We start from the raw sequence: 21697 nt of genomic DNA on the forward strand, positions 1-21697 counted from the left end.
CTTGAGTGACTGCAGCTCAAAACATTTTGTGGTATTACAAAATCGTGGCATGCGAAGCATAAAATTTTAGAATATTAGTTTTAAAAGTTTTGGGGATGTTTGGCTGCAATTGTATTAAAAAGAACAAAACTCAAGAGGTTACTTAACTTGCTTGGATAAGCTTGAGCTGGGAGCTTCGTCCCATTAATGTGACTGGCCACTGCTTATCAGAGGGCATCAGCCAACAGAGGGAATGGTTAATTTGTTTTCATTCTGTGGACTTGGATGCAGACAAAGCTATCAAAGGATGCTCTGAATTGTGTGTTGTTTTTCTAAGAGGGGTCATTCCAGCCCGGGGAGGTGAAATTCCCCAACGTGTATCTTACAGGGGTTGGAAATTAAACACAGGAAAGGCAGTTATTTATTTATTTATCTATCTATTTATCTGTTTATTTATTTACTTATTGGCTGCAGCGGAGAGATATTGAAATAAGTAAGCATAGACCTTGATTCCAGTTGTCTTTTCTGTGCTGCAAAGTCAGTGATACCCCCCCATGGCAAAACTGGGGTGAGGACTGGGGTGGGAGCAAACCTCTGCAGAAAGGGCAGAGCAGGGGAGAAGAATGTGACCCCCCTGTAACTGCAGCATGAATATGGGAACTTGAATTTCCTTTAAAGGCAGACTGATAAAGCCATGGGAGACTTTGGTGCTGTTTGGATTGCCTGGCTGTGGTTTTGAGATCCATGGAAGTTAGACTGGGCTGTAGGACAGGAGACTGTGGGTGCACAAGTTGCTTTCATTGCCTCCATGTGGTTTGGCTAAATTTTGAATTAAAGCTTGAATACTGAGTCTTATTTTTATTTTTGGTCATGTTTGAAGTGGTTCAGCAGGAACCTGGAGTGATACCCCTTAGTTTGTAGATCACAAAACCTCCTGGTGTATGAGAAAGCCCTGGCATGACCCTGCTTCAAATAAAGGGCATTAAATTCCTTAGCTCACCTCCCGGATCAGGAACTTTCCCTCGTTTTCCATGTGGTGCTAAAGACAAGGAGAAAAGCAATTGGGCAAGCGCTGATTTGACTCTCATTATTGTGGAGGCTTTGCAGGTGCTTTAGCAACAGCCCCACATGATTAGAGAGGGTTTCCCTGGGGAATCACTGTGTTATCAACAAGCCTTGTTATCTTCCAGAGCCTGACCTGTGGGAAGGGCTCACTTACATAAAACCTAATTACATCACTTCCTCAGAGCACTCGAGATCAGCCCTTTGCCCTGACTGTAATGCCAACACTCGGAGGTGCAGTGAGTTATTCCTGCCTTGAGCTGCAGGTTAAGCTGCATTAGTCTCCTGAAAATAAGAAAGAAAATCACTTTGGGCACCCTGTTTCTGGGAGTGCAAGGGATGAGCATCACTTCTTCTTTCAGAGCCCTCAACAAATAGAATTTATGTCAATAAAACTATGTTTAACCCGACTTACTGTTATCAAACTGCCTCTTTGAGCAGAGAGCAGCTAAATCTGTGCAGCATTTTAACATCCTCCTCTGCTGCAATATTGAATTTTAATCTCCACTGTAATAAACCTCAGGAGTTTCATCCTCTTCAGGGGTTTGAATTTCATTTGTGTCCTGTGCTGTGTGGACACAGCTGGGTGGGATTGGGATGATCAGCGTGGGAATGAAGGTTGGCTGTAAATTGGGAACAAGCCCAAACCCTTGTGACACTTCAGGATCACTGTAAGGGCACGAAGTTGTGTCAGTTCAGCAGAGCCCAAGGGTGCCTTGTTTGGATCTGCCACTTGTGTTACAGTTAATGCACTTGAAATAAATATTGGGTGTTAGGAATGTGAAGCACAGAATGAAAGGAAAAGATTTTCTGGCATGTGAAGCAAATTCATACTTGGGGGGTCTCTTAAGGTGATGTTTGGGCAGGAAGGGGTTAAGATGGTAAATATGTTTTGAAGGCTGTTCTGTAAATGGCTTAAACTCCTTCTTTTAGGAGAGTCTGGAGATGTGCTTTCACCTTCTTCCTTCCTTCCTTCCTAACCCCAAAAGCCTCTCTGTTGCCGGGGGAGTGGGTTTGCCATGGGACAGGCAGTCCCTGTGCAGCTGAGAGATGGAAATTTGGGGAACCCCTTTCTTCAGGGAGGTCTGTAGGGAGCCTGGTGAGGCTGAGCATGAGCTGGAGCCCTGCAGGACGGGGACAGAAGTGGCAGCCCCAGCCGTGCTGTGCCTGGGCAGGCAGCTCCCCGGGGGATATTTCTCCCTCTATCCCAGCTCTTACACTGTGCTAATTCCCTTTCATGCAGCGCTCTCGTGGATCAAAACACAGTGATTTATCATTCATGCTTCACCCTGGAATATGTCACACCCAGGGCAGAAAATCTTCAGGAAAAAACATGTTTTCATCCCCTTAGTTCTGTGGTAAGAAGCTTCCCTCTGTACTTCAATGACATATATAATGAAAAATCCCTCTGCCGACAGTCGGTGTGGGGATATTGTTATCTTGACAGGCCTCCAGCAGATCTACTGCAGAACTGGTACCCTGAACTGCAGAAAGGTTATTTGCCTTGTCAGTGGCAAAGCACTTCCAGTGCTCAGATAACTGTCCCATTCATCATCCATCATTATAGGGCTTAAGAGAAAATATCAGAAAAATCCCACAAAGAAAGAGGAGAGGAATTCATCCCCAAAATTCAGCCTGTAGCATCAGTGAGCTTTTATTTATTTATTTATTCTGTTTCTTGATCTGCTGCACTGGGCTGCTCATAACGTGGCTTTAGAGTAGAAATACAAATCTCGTTGTTTCTGTTGCTTGGGCTCAGAAAGGAAGGGCAGGAGGAAGGAGTGTGGGTTTGTGGTGTAAATGGGAAGTCAGAGTAGATGTGTTTGTGTTTTCCTCTCTGTTGGAGCCCTGAGAGCCATAAATGCTGCAGCTGCCTGGTGCAGGCAGGTCAGGGCTGCTCAGAGGTGTGCCTGGGTTGGATGTTTTGGTGGATTGGGCAGGAGGAATTGGAGTCCTCCTTTGCACTCTTTATCACATGGAAAGCATTGGTTTTATCACTTTATGTAGCTGGGATGTTCTATCATTAGGTGGCAAAATTTGACTCTCCATCAAGGACAGTTGGCTGTGTTGGTTTCTGGAGTGGCATGTATTGTGCATGACACATTATATATATAATTGTGTGATTATAATAACAAACATCCAACTATTCTTTGGCAAACCTTTCTATCTACTACAGTGAAGTAGTCTTGACCTCATCAAATTCTGGAGGAGAAGGTAGACTCTCCTGCATACACGTGCACGTTATAAATGTTTCCCTTTAATCTGTTGTTTCTGGACTAATTGAAGAGTTTTCTGTGTGAAGTTTCCCTTTTTTTTTTCCCCATTACAAGTACTTTCTCCCCCTTGTGCATGTTTTCCTCTTTAGAAGTTAACATTTCATAATTGCAGTAATGCCCTTTAGGGTGTATGTTGCGGGCTGGTAATGAGCTGCCTGAGAGGTCTCCTAATGACATCTGAACAACAGGCACAGCACATCGTTATCAGACCGTTCCACACATCCTTAACAATAATAAATACTCCTGCTTACTGTAATTACACGTATTGTCCTTCGGTGCTCAGCGAGAGGGGACTGGAGACTGCACAGCTCAAGTGCGAAGTGGGGAAGCTCGGTAAATCCTGAAATCAGCCCAGTTTGGCAGAAGGTTTCTCCAAATGCCTTTGGCTGTGAGGGTGTGGAAGGGCACGGAGTCTGGGGAGAATGATGGTGTTTTTCCTCTTGCATTTGGATGGAAAATGTCACAAGAGCTATTTGCCTCCGTGTGCAGGTCCCCTCTGCTCTCCCTGTCGTAAACATCACACACCTTCTGAGCGGGGATGTTCCTGGGAGAACAGGTAACAGTGGGCTCAGAACAGTAACAGTGGACTCAGAACTGCTTCAAAAGTTCTGTGAGAGAGGATGAAGCCGAACTATGGCAGATCCTCATGACAGAAGCTAGAGTGTCTCCAAGAAGGCAGCAGGGAAAACCTGTGTACATAAATACCCACCAAAAGAATTAAGGTTCTTGACTGCATCCCTCACCAAAGCTGGCCTTTATAATACACCTTGCTGGCCACTTTTCCCATGCATGCTTCTTACAAATAAGAAACCAGACAATAAAACAGAAAAATACCTTTAGCAGGGATTCAGATTCCTGGAATCCCAAGCCCTGAGTGATGGTGGAGCATTCCCTCTGACAGCAGAGCCAGGGAGCTGTTTGGAAAGGGAAGTGTTTCAGAGCACAGCAGGAGCAGCAAAATTTGCATTAGTGCCAGAGGACTTCAACGTTTATTAAAGCTTCCAAATAACACATTTGCTATCTACAAGGGTTTGATAGATGTACCAGTCAACCATAAAAAAGTGAGCATTGCTTACTTCCCAGAGGAATCCAGACAATTTTGCTTTCTCTAATAGGAACGAGGTAGAGGATTGTAAGATGTCAAACAGTAGATTGTGTAGTGTCACCAACTGAAGCAGAGACAGTGAGCAAACGTCCTGTTTGTGTAACAAAAGCCTGGTTGGTTTGGTTAATTTAAATTATAGGATGTGTGCATTAAAGTAGTAAAGACATTTTCCGTACAGAAATGGGGAATGAGGGTTGGCTGCAGTGCAGAGCAGGCCTGGCTTCCTGCACACTTGGACTGATGGACCAAGACTCTTCCTATGTAGCTCTTGAAATGAAGAGTGAGTGAAGGTAATCAGCACTGCACAATAATTAACTCTTCCAGTTCGTGATGACAAGTCAAATATGGCTTCAGGTGCTTCAAAATGGCCAGAAAGATTTTGTTTAACTATTATTTTCCTGTCCTGCAGATTGCTCAAAAAATAACCTTTACCAAAGCCTCACTGTCTTCCCAGGGTATTTCAATCCAGTGTTTCTCAGTCATTGAATCAATTCCTTACACTGGGAGTTTGTTTTGGGTTGGGATCTCAAATAATTAGACATTCTTAAGCTTTTTTTGTTGTTACTGTTAAACCAGCTGCATGTGGGATATTTTCTTCTCCTTCTCCCCTCCTCCCTTGTCTGCAGCTTAGGATGCAGCTTCACTAATTCACCTTAATTGTTTTTACAAAGCAAAACAATACAGTCTGAAGACAAAATATAATTTAGAGAAAGTACACAACAGGCACGGGTAGTTGAGTGTGTGAGAGTGTGTGTGTAAGATCAGTCTCTGTGTGGAGTAGTAGATTTATAGGAGAGCAGGCTGTGTTGTGAATAAATTAATGATTAGAAAGAGCCAGTTTTGGGTACAGGACTCATGCATAATTCACTGGGGATTTCTGTTGTGTTTACACTCACCAAGCAGTTGAGATGAGCAGTGTAGGAGTTACTCAGAGTTGTTTGCCCTGACTGCGTCGTGTTCCCTCTTTGTCTGGACTCATGTTCCTGACATTGTTTCTTCCCTCTGGTTTTACAAACCTTTTAAATATTTTAGCACCAGAAAAAACAGTTAATACTCAGCAGGCAGCAAATATAAAATCAGCAGTAAGAACAGCCTTGTTTGCCTGTGGTATCACCCAGCAAGCTCTCCCAGCCCAGGCATTGCTGTGTCACATCTTCCTTGTGCTGAACAGAGTTTGGGAATGTTGTGTGAGTGCATCTCTGGGATGTCCTGGTGGGATGAGAGCAATCAGCCACCGTAATCTGCTAGAAATCCCTGGCTTGGGGATGGTTTGGGCTCTCTGCAGATTGTGCAGCATCACTTTGTAGTACCAGGGAGGGTCTGACCAGCTTTGAATTGTGGGAAGCCACCCACTGCTGACTGGAAGCCGAAGGTCCTTGCACATGTGGCCGTGGTCGTTTTGTTGCCCATCATGGGATGATAAAATTCCCAGGAAAGAGTAAAACCCCCCAGTCATTTAGAGGGTGGACTGCCTTAGTGAGAGCCTTGGCATCCCACAGCTCGTCAGAGAGACGATCCCAACACCTGGGAAGGTGACGTGTGGGATACGAGACTTACGGTTTGACGTACCAGAGAAATGCGTAATAGAATTCAGTAGATGGGAATTGGAGGTAAACAAATTAAAAATAAAATATGTTTGCCCACCGAGACTAAGTAATCATTTGAAAAATTGCTCTTAGGTGCTTAAATCAGGGCTGGAAGCCTTGCTAGGAGGTGTACTACAGAGCAAACAAATTATGGAGCTGCTGCAGGGAAAAGCTCATTGGGTTTGGTGCAGGAGGTCAGAGTGTGCACATAATCCCTCCTGGCTTTAAAAATCTATAAATCTGTGGCACGCTGCCTAGGTGGTGATAGGCACTTGATAAATTACATTTATTGTGTGTTTTCCCCCCTGAAAGCTTCCTCCTGCCTCCCTCCCCAGGGCTGCTCCTGCTCCCTCCCAGGCAGGACACAAATCTAGGACTTGCCTTCGGACTTGGCAAATCAAGTTGTAATTCTTGGGCTTCCCCAGAAAGGCTGCAAATCCATCCATCTCTTCCTGTGCATTTGGGGCTGAGGCATGTGATTCATTTAGGTTTATGCAGTTTGGAAGGTAATTGTTTGAGGTAGGAATGGAGTTCTTGTTTATAGAACTGGGAATTAATATTCTCATGCTGTAAGTTTTTAATATATTTTTAAAACTCACAGAGTAATAGATGGGTGCTTTTTTCTTGTAATAAAATGAAATACTGAAATAAATATACACTGAGGAAAGCTTTAACTCTTCCAGGTTGTAAATGTCTATTGTTTAATAGTATCCACTTCATGGTTTGTATTCCATTCCATTTCTGTGATAAATTTGGTGAGCTCCCAGTTGCTGCTAAACTGTATATGGATAACTGATAAATGAACATCTTATTAGTTGAAACACATCCCTGGGATAAGCAAGTTAGTTGGGGGTTTTTATTGTTAATTGAATTTTTTTCAGCAGAGGCAGCTGAAGGATGTTCATGAATTTTTAGGATGTTAAACATATGCTCCTCTTAGCGGGGACTTCACCAGAGTTTCACTTCACCTGCAAATTCAGATCAGGAGTAAAACAGGCACTCAGGCTTGGAGGGGTTTGGCTGGGAGTAAAGCAGGAGGGCAGGCAGAGCTGTGATGGGAACAGGATGCAATTAGCAGCGTTGCTTAATGTCTCATCAGCTTCCTCTGTGCATAGGGATGGTCTTGGGAGATGTTTGGAGGCTCCAGTGTTGTTATCAGGTGTTACAGGAAAATTGAGGGGGTACCTGCAGTGACATTGCTGCACAGCACAGCCTGGAGGTTTATTGGAGGCTTTCTCTGGATTAGCTCGCAGATGCCTCTAAATTGCAAGAAATGTGTGAATCCCACAAAGGTTTTGTGTGAATCCCACAAAGGTTTCTCCATGTTCTCCTCTCCCTTTCTGCAGCTGTAATTGCTCAGAGGAGGCCGTTCATGCAGATTGGTGAGAAAAGCAGGTATTTTCCTCTCCTTTCCAACCACGTAGGAAAACTGGGAGGGAAGTCCATCCAGCCTCTGCAGAAAGAAGCGATTAAAGGAAGAGGGAGATAGATAGAAAGAGACAGATAAAAAACGTGCATGGGGGAATGGGGATTTGCAAGGAGACCCCTGAAGAACTGAAGTCATCTTTAATTTTCCTGTCCCCATGTAAACCTGCTCTGTGGAGTCAGAGAGGCCACGAGGCAGCAGAGCAGTGGGGTAAAGAGTTCACATAATGTCTCACTCAGGTTCAGCAGGCTGATGCCTTGGGACCACTCTTCCTCTGTTCAGGTGTGCCAGTACTTTCATTTTGGATGCAGGAAAATGGGCTGGTGCTGATGGGCAGTTTTGCTCTAAATGGCACAAGAATTAAGGAGCCACACTCAGAAATAAATTTGTATCCAGTAGCATTTTAGTTTAGTCATTTTCTGTTGCTTCTCACAATGCCAGATAAAGCCTGAGTGGAACACAGAAAAGGGTGGGCTGTTTGAAAACAGAACTTTTCTCCAATCTCTTTAATTTTATCTGGAAATGTTATTTTCGTAACCGCATCTTTACTGCCCTATGGATACAGATCAGAAAACAAAGTTTAGTGCTCTCATCTCCTGCTCTAAATTTCTTCCTGGAGCTTGAAAACTGCCCTAGGAACAGCTGAAAATAACCAGCATGGGCTGAGAGGAACTGTCAGATAAAATGACACCCCCAATGCCTCCTGCCTGAGAAATGACACTCTCCAACCTGCTCCAAACTGCTCTTTATTACCACATTTGGTGGTGCTCAGGAGTTGCCTTGAAAATTAGTGTCACTGGAGCTCCCCTTTGGTGGTGAGTTATTTGTGCTGGGTTGTTATTATCATCCCCTGTGGTGACAGTGACATGTCCTGCTGTGGGGGGGTGGCTTTTGGGCAGGTGATGGAGGGATCCAGGGAGCCAAAGGGGGTGGCAGCTCTGTGTGGGATACCTGGTTGTTGTGTCCCACGTCACCTGCAGTGACAGCTGAGTCTGGCTCAGGGTTGGGATCAGCAGCAGGGCTGCAGATTCTCCCAGGATCACAGAGTGTGCTGAGTTGGAAGGGCTGGAGGGCATGTGGGCTGCAGTGGGTACCTGTGCCCCCCAGGGGAACCTCCCCCAGAGCTTTTGAAGGGTCCCAAGCAGTTTGAATCCCCTTGTGTGGATGGACAGTCACACACTCCCGTCCCCAGCCTGGGTGCTCGTGGCTGCACAGCTTCCCTCACGGATTTTGGGGAGAGCTGCAGGTGCCCCTCGTGCAGCCCATGGAGTTGTGGGGTAGAACAGCTCAGGAACCAGTGGAGCTCAGATCCTCTACAGACTTGTGTGTGTGTGTGTTCAGGCTCCCAGCTCCTGTCAGGACAGTGCAAACCAAGATCTCTGAGACTGGTGCTCTGTAGGTGTTATCAGATCATTTTTGATATTTAAAGAAGTACTGACATTTCTAGTAATCATTGCATTGTAAGGCACCTTGTACAGGAATATTTCACTGGGAGATGAGTTTTCCCATCAAAGCAAGCTCTGCACTTGCTCAGTTTATTTTTATTTTGTAACCTGCATTCCTTTGAAGGACACTTTCATCCCCAGCCTTGCTGTTCCTCTCTTATCTGCTTCTGGCTTGAGGATTGCTCAGGGATCCCACTGTAAAAACCTGCAGCAATTCCCAGAAACCAGGACTAAAATTTTTAAAGAGGGCAATTATTGAGGGAGCTGGATTAATGATCTGTCACCGCAATTTAGCCACATTCACTACTGACCTTTCACAGGGAGGATGCTCTTGATAAATGTAGTTCATTACTGAGTTCTGACATGAAAACAGAATAGCATTCTGTGTTTCTTGGCAGGCTGATCAATATTTTATCTGCCAAAGCATGCAGAAGTGCTAAACAGGATGAATAACATCTCTGCTGCAAAACAGAGCTAGAAGCAGCATTGGTGGGAGTGAGCAGAACATGGAAATGTGACACTTATTGGCCACACTCTAGCAATCAGACCTTCATATGCTGCATTTTTCTTTTACTTTCCTTCTGTCTGATTGTTTTTCTTTGCCTGTCTGGTCGGTTTTGTTTGTTTGCTTTTAATTTGGACAGTGCCAGGCTTTGTTGGTTTTGAAAGTGCTGCAAACTTTCAAAAAAGGGCCTTGTTTTTGTGGAGATCTTCCCCAGCATGGAGAGGGAAATCCTGGATTCCTTTGGCCAGGGTTCTTGCAGTGTGTGGTTCCTCACTTTTGGCTCCTTCCTACATCAGACAAGCTGCAGATTTTGGGGCTTGAGGATGGAGAGCCACTGGAGGCTAGAGGATGTATTTAATTTCTAAAATTTAAGTAAAAATTGCCAGAAATCCCTGTGTGTTGAGCATGGAAAGTATAGTGAAGTTTGATCCAAAGAGCACTAAAAGCTGCACCTTATGTGAGGGTTGTTTGAAGGCCACCAGCATTTTCCTCTGAGGGCTCTAAATCAGCTGTAGGGGTGTCCCTCCCAGGGACAGGCTGGTGCTCACTAATGGAAACCACAAAGCAGAAACAGAGGTGGAAGCAAACTAAATAGATTTCCCTATCTTCATTAGCCTTAGATACATCTCTGGGTTTAAGATTTGACTGAAAATAAAACTCCAGCTCAGCGAAAAATATCATTGCAGTAGCTAAAACAGTATTTACAACAGAATTGCAGGAGTGCTTGATCACATGGATACAGCAATCAGTTTGTCTCTTAAATAAGCTGGTGATTGAATGAAAGAAATTTTCTCATGCTGCCTTCACAAGCCATCAAATGACATGATTGGGGGGAAAAGAAGGCAAGAATAATAAACACAACTAATAGTAGCTGAATAGCCTTATTTTTACTGTAAAATGAGACTGATCCCATGTGGGACCGAGTGCTCTGTGGAGGTTGTTTAGAGGGAGGGAATAATTTATCTGCTGCTAAATATCCCTGAGCAGTGAGAAGCTCCAAACTAGAAGGGTCTGAGTTCAGGGTGGGAAATAAGCCTTGTCTTGCAGTTCTTGCTCGAGGAGCAGGAGGGCACTGACCTGAGTGGAAGCACATGTCCAGCCTCTCTGTCCTCTCTCACCTTCTCAAGTCACGGTGCTTTTGAAGTCGTGAGCACAAAATATGAAGGGTGAAAAAAAAACCTTGACAGGAGATGGGTTTGCTATCAGAGAACTGCCTCCCACCTGGAATTTTAATTGGGTTTTGGTTGGAGTGGGACCAAGAGGTCCAAAATGTTGCAGCTCAGCAAGAAAAGGACGAGATCATTAGTTGTCAGTGTGCCAGAGTCTTCTGTTATTTTTCAGAGGAATAATGTTTGGAAGTCTTTGGGGAGCTGATCTACAAGGGTATTGTCCCTGAGGTGAGACCAGGTTCTCTTAGATTTAATGCAACAGGATCGGTGATGGATTTAAAATAAGAGTTTGTTTTAAAACTGACATTACACAGAATAAGGCTATTTACATTATAGAGAAATTACACTGTGGAGATCAGGACATCTGTGGGGAAAGGCTGGATGTGTTGGTGGTGTTGGTGGGAGGTGGTTGATGCCCACAGAGTGTGGGTGCTCCAGGGTCTGCTCCAAGGCACCAGTCCCTGTGCTCTGCACTAAAGCAAACAGATTTGCACAGGGAGACAGCTGCCATTCCTCATCCTGCTAAGCTCTGCCACTCAGCAGATGAGCAGAAAGGGGTCATAACCCCCTGTACCACTTTGGGCACGTGGATGTGTTTCCTCAGGGAGGGTGTGTTAAATCAGAGCACATTCCCTGGAGGAGGGCTGGATGGCACAGTGGGAGCTGTCAGGGTCACCAAGGCTCAGGCTGGTTGCTCCAGCCAAGCTGGTGTCACTTCAGGGACAGTGGCTTGGGGGCTTTTCCCTGATAATAACCTGTTTCCCTGGTCAGGGGCTGAGGAAAGCATTTCTATCAGCCTGCAGCAGCGTGATGAGCACAGGCACCAGTGATGCCACAGCCCTGCACTGCTCACTGTCCTCCCCTGGGCTGCCTGTGAGGATTCCTTAAGATCAGCCCCATGTTTGGCACAGGGTGACACTCAGAAGTACCATTTATGTTTGTGGAACTTTCTGAACATCAGCTTCCCTACGTTCATATTTTGCCTCACAGTCAAAGGACAGAGGAATTTATTCACTCAGGAAAACGCGGAGCCAATTTAATGTGTGTGGGGATTACAGAGCTGAGCGTGGAACTCTGTAACTGAAGCCCTATAATCTGGAAGGTAACATGCTGGAGAGCCACCCTGACAGCAGGATTTAGAGAAACTGCCAGTTATTACTCAGTGTTAACGACTCCAGGAGCTCCTCAAGTGCAGGGCTGAGTGGGGCTGTGCATGCAGACATAAGTGCCCAATTTTGCCCTTCAGGAGCTCGGTCCTTTGCAAAGCTCAAGGTCAATGCACGTGGTCAGTGGTGCTGTGTTGTCTCTTGCAGGTGATCCCTGTACCATGGCAGACTACAGCAGGCTCAAGAGCATCCTGCTGGACCTGCAGGCCCGTCGGCAGAGCCCCCCCAGCAGCCTGGCCAAGGACAGAGTGGCCCAGAAGCGCTTCTTGATCGAAGACCTGTTCAAGCACTTGGATCTAAACAGTGATGGGCATCTCAGCAGCTCTGAGCTGGCTCAGGTGGGTTTGTTGTTCAGTGGAAGTGGAATTCTGGAGTGTGAATGGAATGCAATGCAGCATTTGTCAGGGTCATTTGTCCCTGTCCAGCAGGGAGAGCAGGAAAATCCAACCCAGCCAGTGAGTCTCTCTCTGCATCTCCTGGGAGTCAGTGTTGTCTCAAACATTTGAAGCTCCTCTTCAAACACAAAACATGGCAGTCCTCCAGCCCCATCCATGCTCCTGAAAACAGATACTAATCCTCGCTGCTGCCTGTCATCTTCTGAAGTATTTCCAGTAGCCGGCTGGGCTGGGGGAGAATTAATTTGGATTTTTTAGGTGCATGTGAGTAAGGCAGAAATCTCTTAGTTCTTCCTCCCTGCCTTCTGGACTGTGCATTAGCAGGTAGTAATGTGACAGCAAAGTTGGAATGGTTTTCAACATGGTTATTGTCCCAGAATCCCTGGGCAGATGCTGAAATGTTGATTAGCAGAACTTGATAGAAAAGGTGAGAGCTTGAAAAAACTGTTATTTCTAATTACGGGCAGGCTGTGCTGCTGGAATTCATCTCATTGGTCAAGTGAAGCAAACAGGCAGCCCAGGCACTCCATCCAGGTACTCTGTGTCCTCAGCTTGCTCTTTGCACGTGCAGACCTGGGAAAACAGTCCTGTACAATGTCTTTTCCATTTATTATGTCATCCATTAGAGGAATTAGAAGCAAATGCCTTTTAAGAGCCTTTTGGAAGCCAGTCCCTGCCTGGGACTCATTCCAGTTTCCAAAGCTGGCCCTTCATAGAGTCAGAATGGTTTGGGCTGGAAGGGACCTTAAAGCTCATGTTGTTCCAACCCTGCCCTGGGCAGGGACACCTCCCACCAGCCCAGGGTGCTCAGAGTGAGTTCAGCCCTTGCTCTTCAGGAGCATCTCATCCCTGCTCTCCCTTCCCAGGGCGCGCCAAGCACAATGCAGGCATGAACCTGCTCCTCCCTGAGCTCCCTCCTCTCTGGGACAGTTTACATTTTAATCCTCAGGCTGTTGACACGATGCTCAATCCCTTCCACACAATCCAGAGTGTCACTGTAAATTCCCTTCGATCTCAGGGCTGTGAATATATACAGTGCTTCATCTGAAGACCGTGATTTTTTTCATAAAGACATGGTAGGTATAATAAAACACTTTCATCTGAATTCAAAGCCAGCTTTTGAATAGTGGCCTCTAAGTGTCTCTTCTGCTCTCCAATTTTTTTGCTCCTTTTTACACGAAACTTATTTTGTCAGGATATTAAAACTCAACTTGCATGGCAATAAAAGTTTGGAGCCTGCAAGGCATTGCATTGGGAAGAATCAATGACCTGCACTGCAAAGGATTCAGTGTTGGAAGGTCTGCCTCAAAGTGCTTTGTTTGCAGATATGCTCAGAGCCCATGTCTCTCTCAAGAGCAAGCACAGACCTTGGCTGCTGTGATTTCAGTTCTTCTTTTCTCATTGTTATCAAAATCCATCAATGTGCCTCAACATCTGGAGCCCGCTTCAGTTGGGTGGAGCAGAATGAAGTTCAGCCAAAGCCAGGAGCCCTCTCACCCCACGTCCTCCACACAGTCTGGGCACCAGCACAGCTGAGCTGGCAGAGGGATCACCCCTCAAAGGATGAAATAATTCCTACTAATGCAGAATTTAGATAAGCCAGGAATGCTTTTAATCCTGAGCTGAGTGGCACCAGCCTTGGGCCCCTTGGTGGGAGTGTGGCTGAGTCCTGGCCAGGCTGGGGACAGTCTGTGGGGCAGCTCTGGGCTCTCCCCAGCATTCACAGTTCATGTGTAACATGTCAGTTCTTCATTTTCCTCTTTAACAAGGTGATTTTCATGTGCTCTTACAGGACCAGTTTATCCACCCAGGTTTCAAGGGACTTTTTTTTTTAGGTAATGAGCAATTTTCAGTTATGCAGGTTACAGTCTAAGCAGGGCTTTTCTTGCCTCGTTAGGTAGATTTGTGATTGATTTGCATTAGCTCCTTAATTTGAAGCTCTTTGCAACTTCACAATTCCCCCAAAGATGAGAATTTCATTGCCCATGGGCAGAGCAAGCTGAGCTGAACGTGGTGCAGTGGGATCTTGTTCTCTCTGGCTGCTGGATGAGCTGGTGCTGTGCATTTGCTGTGTTTTATGTAAAAGAAAAATAGTCTCTTGAGCACTGTAACCTTGTCTGCAAGGAAAAAAAAATCGAGGCAGGTAACGTACACTGCTGCAGAAAAAAGGAATTTTTAAGACCTGAAGGTGGATCTTTAGGAGGCTCCTTGCAGAGGGATTCACCCCAGAGGAGGAACTGGAAGCAGAGTCTCTCCAGGGGTGATGGTCCTGCAGCACTGCAGCACCCACTGGTTTGTTCTCCACAACAGAATTGCTTTGAGCAAAAAAAGTGGCAGCAGATGGTCCATCCCCCTCTATTTAGAGCTGTTTTGCCTGGCTGCTGGCAGACCCTATCCAATATTATCCCTCTGGACCTAGCAGTGAAATTCCCCTGCAGTTTTGCAACCATGGATATACAGGCCTATTAACAATGGTGGTAACTGGGTTGTTATTTTTATTTAAATCTTTAATGTATTTTAAAGTTAGATTCATAAGTCTACTAAATGTGTTGCAGCTGAAGTGTTTTGCACTTGTTTTTTTTTTCTTTCCTGACATGAAATCAAAAGGACAAGTAAAAACTTGTCAATCCTATGAAAAATTAATCAATTTTCAATACAAACACAGACAAAGGAAAATTTCCATCCTTACAACATTGATCTTGGAAGTTATGGTTGATCTCACTTGTATTGAATATTTTTACTTGCTAGGTGAAGGGTCATTTTTTTAGCATTATTACTTTAAATTGCTTCAATATAATGGGCCAAGACTAGAATAGTAAATAAAAGAGTCCCTGGGCTACAGCAAAAAGCCTTCCTGGCTGGAAGATGCAACATTTCAGCAGTTTCCTTCATGTTCTACAATAAATTCAGGGGACCCAAATGAAACGTTGAGGATACAAAAGAAACAAACTGTCAGGGGCTGGAAAAGCACATTAATGTTGAGTACACCATCCACTCTTCCCCATCCTAGTCCCAAAAGCAGGGAATACAATTTTGTCCTTCCTCACAGAGGAGAAAGGAAAGGCAGACCTTCCTTCTTCCCTGCTGAATATTTATTTTTCAGTACATTTGCAAAGTGAAAATGCATTTCTCTGCTGCTGCTGCTGAAGGAAGAGTCTCACCCTCCCCAGTCCACGGTCCATGAGGTGCTGCAGGAATATGAACATCAGTTGTATCTTGATACAAAGCAAATATATAATGATAGATGTGAAATGTCTATAGATAGATAGAGATATAGAGATATATTTCCCCAGAAGTTATTTAATGGAAAATCTGCTGGGTGAGCCAGGCCAGCAGTCCATGACATGTAAGATTCCCTGTTGTCTTTGCCACAGCTGATGAAGAAGGAGGACCTGGCAGGTGATTTGTTGGGCTGTACCCTGGAGGACCTTCTGCGCTTTGACGACTACAACAGCGACGGGCACCTGACCCTGCAGGAGCTCTACACGGCCTTCCGTGAGTGCCTCTGCCTCTCCCGGGGCTTGGAAGCGTGGGAATATCCGGGAGGGCACTGCTGCCTTGTGGCTTTTTGTCTTGAACGCCATGAAAATACTCTGGGAGGCTTGTTTTCCTTGCCTGTGCTCCGAAGGACGAGCGCGGAGCAGGAGGTCGGAGCAGGAGGTCGGCGCGAGTGTGGCGGGTTTGTTGTTTTATTCTGTGTTTTGTTGTGGTTCTTGCTGAAGGCAGTGGAGGGATGTTGGTGGACTGGCCAAGTCTGTAGAGCTGAGTGCATGGTTTGAGTAACCCTGAGGAAACCAGGTTGAAAGCTGGCCGAAGGTGCTGTGGTGATACGAGTCAGTTTGCTGTGGGGAAAGTGTTTTAGGGAATATTCCGCCTGGGAATGATGTTTTCTGCATGTTGTTTCTGTGTTAGTAAGTATGTTACACGGGGCAATCTGGGTGCATATCTCAGCACTGTTTGCAAGGATCTGTGGGTCACAAAGCTACTTAAAAATGTGATAAAATAAGTACCTGTGTTAGCCCATTTCTCTTCATAACTTTATGTTCGTTGCTTTAAGTTAAGCATTTGTTGAAGTCCTTCCCTGGAAAAGGCCCCACATTGTCTCCTTCACTTGGGTGATAGAAAGTTTTATTGGTGCCAGTTCCTTTGGGATACTAAAAAAGAAAGGCAGAAAATGTGCAGCTTTATTCAATAATCAGGATAGGGAGCTACAATGGTTAACACATTGTGGTTAAAATGAAAGCAGCATTCTAGCATTGAACCTGTTGAGTGCAGGGAAAGGGCCAATAACAACCTGGTTATGTCTTAGTCTGGATTCCTTTCTAAGGGGAGTAATGTCACCTTGGATCTGTTTGAATCACATGTGCTTTTAGTTCCACACAGCACACTCAAACCAGCAGGCATACAGTAAACATAAAATCTCATATATTAAGAAGGCCATAAAGTGAATTAACCCAGCTATAAAGGCTTGACATGCAGTTATTTGGGAGCATATTTGGATCAATGGGTTCTCAAAGTCACAGCAACTCAAACCTAAATTCCAGGAGTTATTTCTATGAGGTTTTGGTTCAGTGAATTTTAAGTAGGCAGTGAAAATAAGACAAGTACAAAATATGAGCCAGTGAATAGAGATAGTATTGATAAACTGCAAAACTATTGTAACAAAACCCGAGGTGCAACAATGGCTGTCTGTCAAAGGGATTTTGTATCTGAAGAGAATTGTTCACCATCTGAAGCTGAAAAGCAGACTGCCTTCTCCATTTTCAGTTTTCCCAGAATTTTGGCTTTTATCAAGAGCAGATAATGGCTCATCAGCTTTTAATTTAAACCCAAAGTTCATTGCTTGCAGCTTTCCAAATTGTGGTGACTCTGGAAGCAAACTTAGTCCCTGGTCAAAGTGTATTTTTTTTCCCTTTATGTTATTAAACGATGTAGGAAAAAAAAAATCTCCAAAGTACTTCAAACACTTTAAACACACCCTTTGATTTATGAAAATTTTGTTTATTAAATCCCTGCTTTGTTCTGAGCCAGGCTCTGGCTTGCAGCAGTTGATAGGTGCAGTGTACTGCACGTTTCTCCTGGTTTTTTGCCCTTTAGAGCGATCCTTTTGTTGCTTGAAGTTCACCCAAGCCAGGCGTTGTGGCAGGCTGGCAGCAGGCTGTGGGGGTGGCTGCTCAGCAAGCTGAGTAACATAATTACCAGAATTCAGTGGCTTCAGAAAGTCTCAATCTAATTTATCCTCTCAAAAACTCCGTCACATCTGTCTCGGTGCCCCTCGCGCCGGCGGAGTGTCGCAGTGTTGGAAGGGTTCGAGGATGACCTTGGTGATGTGAAGAGCTGCCCAATTTGTCATTCTTGTGCTGCTTTAGAAGCTGCATTTCGTTCCAGAGGGTCTCGTGGCCTTGCTGTACCTCACAGAGCCACGAAACAGGCTCCCTCTCTCACTCCATGGGTGTCTCTTGCCTTCCCTTGACCCGTCCTCTCTCTCTGAGACCCAGAGAGCATTTTTTGTCCCCATCGTGTTGATTGCCTGTAAATGAATGAAAAGTGCATGATGAGAGAAAATCCAGTGTTTTACCTTTTCTGAAATCTGGTTTCACCCTTGCAAGCTCTACATCTAATAGGTGCTATTTTAATCATCATTTCTAATCATGCTGATCATTTTCATGCACATTTTAATGCCCAGTTTTGGATTATGGACAGAAATAGTGGCCTTCCTACTAAAGCTATCATCTTTCTTCTGATTTTCTGAGAGTTCTTTTGTTCCTTAATCCCAAGAATAGAACAGTTGGGAGTTTTCTTGCCTCTATGAGGATGACTAGAAATATCTCTTAACACAGGATTAAAGTGTCACTCTTCAAATTGCCTTAATCATACATGAGTAATGTATGAGACACATGAAACACTCTCCTGGCAGCTCTGGTGAGAACCACTTGTAGGTACCTTCTGATTTCTCACTAATAGATTTTTATTAGCTAAGGACTCTAATTAAAAAATAATTTTTAATATGATGATCTGGAGATTTTCACGTGCCAGCAGTAAATATATTTGTCTGTTGTCTTTTCTCTGTCACAAAGTCTCAGTGAATGAGTAAGAAACGAAAGACTTGGTTGTCACAAGAGCTAAAGCAGAGCATGCATCTAATTAATCAGCACAGAGAGAGTCTGGTGAGTTGGCAGGCACAGCACCAGGCTGAGTCGTGCTTTAGGAGTGTCAGATGAGTGGTTTTTGGATGGAACTTCTGGAGCTGTGTCTGGCTGGAGGTCACTGGAATTAGCCATGTCACTGCTGGCATTCCTGTTGTCTTCCCTAATGGGCAAGTGGCAGGTTGGCATATGTGAAAAGCCCAGCTGAAGGGGGAAAAAAAAAATCAGTGTAATCTTCTGGATCTGTATCATCATCAGTGTGGACAGGTCAATTTGTGAGACAAATATGTCAGAGAGAGGGGAAACATGTGTTCCATCAAAATGCCTTTATCTTGTCAGCACTGTTTAGCTAATAAGGAGTTATTAAGCCAACAATAAACCCCCCTTAAATTCTAGCTCATGGCCCATTAGAGTGCTCTCCTGATTCATATCTAGACCAAAACAACCCACAAAGGAAGTTTGAAAGAAAAATACTGAATTGTTATATTGTCCAGACATTATTTCCCGTGGTCTTATGCATAAAAGTTCCATGCAGACAGAAAATTTCTGTTTCTCTAAGATGAGGGTCATGTCATGTATGGATATATTGTTATCTAGAGAACACAAATATTGTTTAGCTGGGACATATTTCTTGCAGGACTGAATGCAGAAGAGGCTGCAGGATGAATGGGCTCTTCTCTTAAACTTCCTCTTCACACTTTAAAATGAGTTTTCTTTCCTCCCTGCTTTTGTTTTACGTCAGAACTTCCTCTATTTTATTTACTTGTCCTTAATATTTACCAAAAAAGCACAAGAAGGAAATGTGAAGATGAGACATGTATACTTGCAGCAAGAGGTCAGGGCAATGCTGGATGACAGCCAGGGAGGGCAGATGGGGCCAGCCCAGTGCCCTGGGGCTTTCCCAGCATGGCCACTGGGGACTGGGAGACCAGAGAGAAGAATTCGAATGAACTGGGTGAAAAAATGAATCAGGAGCCTGGGCTGGGCACAAGTGTCAGGTTAATCACTGCCAGTGCAGAGAAGCAGCACTGGACTGGCTCCAGATGTACTGCAGTGACCCTAAAATCTCTGGGAGCTGTATTCCCCACAGCCACAGGGTGTGGAGCAGGGAGCCATCCAGCCCCACCCCTCCAGCCATCCTCCAGGGGCTCATTAGAATTGTGGAGTATAAAACAGATCTGGTTTTGAGTTGGGCATATTTCTGATTCACTGGAAACTACTTTAGGGCAGAGTTTTGTCATCGTCCCAGAATGGTGTGAATTGGTGGTGGCTGGGGAAAAACAAAGCTCTACGTTGAGAAAAAGGGAATGAAACCTAAAAAGGGACTTGTTGGGTCAGGGGGGAGAGGGAGATGTGTGGGGAAGCTTTCAGCTTGTTCTTGACAGACATCTCAGGATATCCAACTCATGTTATAGTACAGTCTCATCCTAAACAAGGTGGTAGCGATAAAAAAATACTCTTTGAGGAAAATGACCACCCATATTTGCTGTCTGTGTGTACACATGTATGTGTGCACTCCATGTACGTGTTGTGAGCCAGCTTTTCCAGCAGCAGTTGCATCTGTCAGGTCCACACTCAGATGAAGAGTTAACTCACACCTTCTCCATGGCACAGCACGTGGGGTCGGGGGTTTGTTGCCACTCTCTCCCAGCTGGATTGGTCAAGCCCAGATAATTATGTTGGACAAGTATATTGTGAGATGAAATGTTTTGCTGGCAGTGTTTTCCTAAGCAATGTAGCAGCAGTAGTTATCTGCAGGATCGACTCATAGCCCCGAAATATTGACAGCCCGTGCCCCGTGCTCTGCCTCTCCCGCTGTAATCTCCCTGCCAGGCGATTTTTCTTTCATGTTGCTGCAGATATTGGTACAAACTTGGAAATAATTCATTAGCTTACCAGCATTGATTGCCTCTCCTGTGAGCAATGTGATATCCCAACTTCAAACACGGCCCAGCGAGCGGGGGAGCACCGGCCCCTGCTTTTGGTTGGAGGCAGTGAGAGAGGAGAGCTGAGGAAGAAATGAGCCTTCCTTCAGCTGGCCAGAGCAGCCCCTTCCTGACTGCCTTGAGGAATGCTGTGCTACTGAGGATGAAGCAATTTATGAGGCATTTTTAATTTATTTATTATTATTTTTATTACCATCATCATTATTGTTAGTATATTTATTAACGCTGATTTAACAGTGCAATCCTACAGCAGGAAAAAAACCCTCAAAGATAAAAAAAATCGAGCGAAAAAGCAGAAATTGAAAGCTATTCAGCTTGATTTCTGCAGCAAGTGCCAGCTGAACAGGGATGATGGGAAATCCCAACAAGATCCGAGTTGCTCCAGCAGCATTTTGTTCCCAGCATTCCCACAGCTGAGCCGTGACCCCGTGCTGGGTTTTTAGGTATTTTAGGACAGAGCTGGCTGTGCTGTGTTGGAGGCAGCCCCAGCAGCAAGATGGCTTGAGCACTAGGAATGATCCTGCTGCACCTGGAGCTGTAATTCTTGGCTGGTAGGATGCCTCAGCTGGGGGCATCTCAGTGAGTTCATCTTAGTGGGCAGGTATTTTTTGAATGTGGAAAATTTTCTTGCTCGGATTTTCTTTTTTTAGTGGTTTTTTTTTTTTTTCTCCCTCCCTTGGTATCAAAGAAACACATTCTGCAAAGAAAAAAGTTGATTTCTTTTTCTCTCTTCTCGTTGTGAAAAACTTCTGAGCTTCAAGTCTAAAATGTATCTCAGGGCTCCAGCAAAGTGCCCTGCATTGTTTGCAGTTCCACAAAACAGTGTCAGAGTCAGGTTTGTTGTGTGTTCTCAATTGTTTTGCTGCATTTTGAACAAAGTAAAAGGTGTTTTCTCAGAGAGGGGAAAAAAAACCAAAACAAAACCAGAATTAATTTGTAGCAAGAAAGACAAATTTTATGTGAGCAAAAATGCTTCAAAAACTAAAATATGGGACACCTTCCACCAGCCCAGGTTGCTCCAAGCCCCGTCCAACCTGGCCTTGGACACTTCCAGGGATGGGGCAGCCACAGCTTCTCTGGGCAACCTGTGCCAGGGCCTCCCCACCCTCACAGGGAAGAGTTTCTTCCTAATGTATTATCTAAACCAAGTATCTCTCAGTTTAAAGCCATTTCCCCCTTGTTCATATCTCCCATTTCCAAAGATACCATCTGCAAAATGTCAACAGGCTTAATGTGGAACGTTGAATAAGAGAAAGTGATTTTAATTACAAGTCGTTATTGGAAATCTATTGTCTACAAATTGCAAAGAAAACTCACTGGAAGACAATGTACTGGTGATCTTAAACTGCTTTTCAGGGTGCATTGAATTGTTAATCTCGATTTTAAATGCAAGACGTTGCCATGTGGAGCAGTGCTTCAGAGGCGATGTAGTACAAACCATATCAAATGTCTACACACAGTCTGGCAGGAGTAGAATATTTAAATATTTAT

The 21697-nt window shown here is 44.8% G+C and overlaps 1 protein-coding gene across 5 annotated transcripts in view; it reads left to right on the plus strand.

Moving 5' to 3' along the window:
• FSTL4 (follistatin like 4) overlaps positions 1-21697 on the plus strand; it is a 196333-nt gene that overhangs the window by 84072 nt on the left and 90564 nt on the right. For all 5 annotated transcript variants that reach the window (XM_032703171.1, XM_032703170.1, XM_032703172.1 and 2 more), the window contains 2 exons: positions 11867-12057; positions 15489-15609. In XM_032703171.1, the coding sequence (XP_032559062.1) occupies positions 11867-12057; positions 15489-15609 (312 nt within the window). The remainder of the gene's footprint in view (positions 1-11866; positions 12058-15488; positions 15610-21697) is intronic.

The sequence above is a fragment of the Chiroxiphia lanceolata genome, chromosome 15, assembly GCF_009829145.1.
Source record: "Chiroxiphia lanceolata isolate bChiLan1 chromosome 15, bChiLan1.pri, whole genome shotgun sequence".
Taxonomy (NCBI): Eukaryota; Metazoa; Chordata; class Aves; order Passeriformes; family Pipridae; genus Chiroxiphia; species Chiroxiphia lanceolata.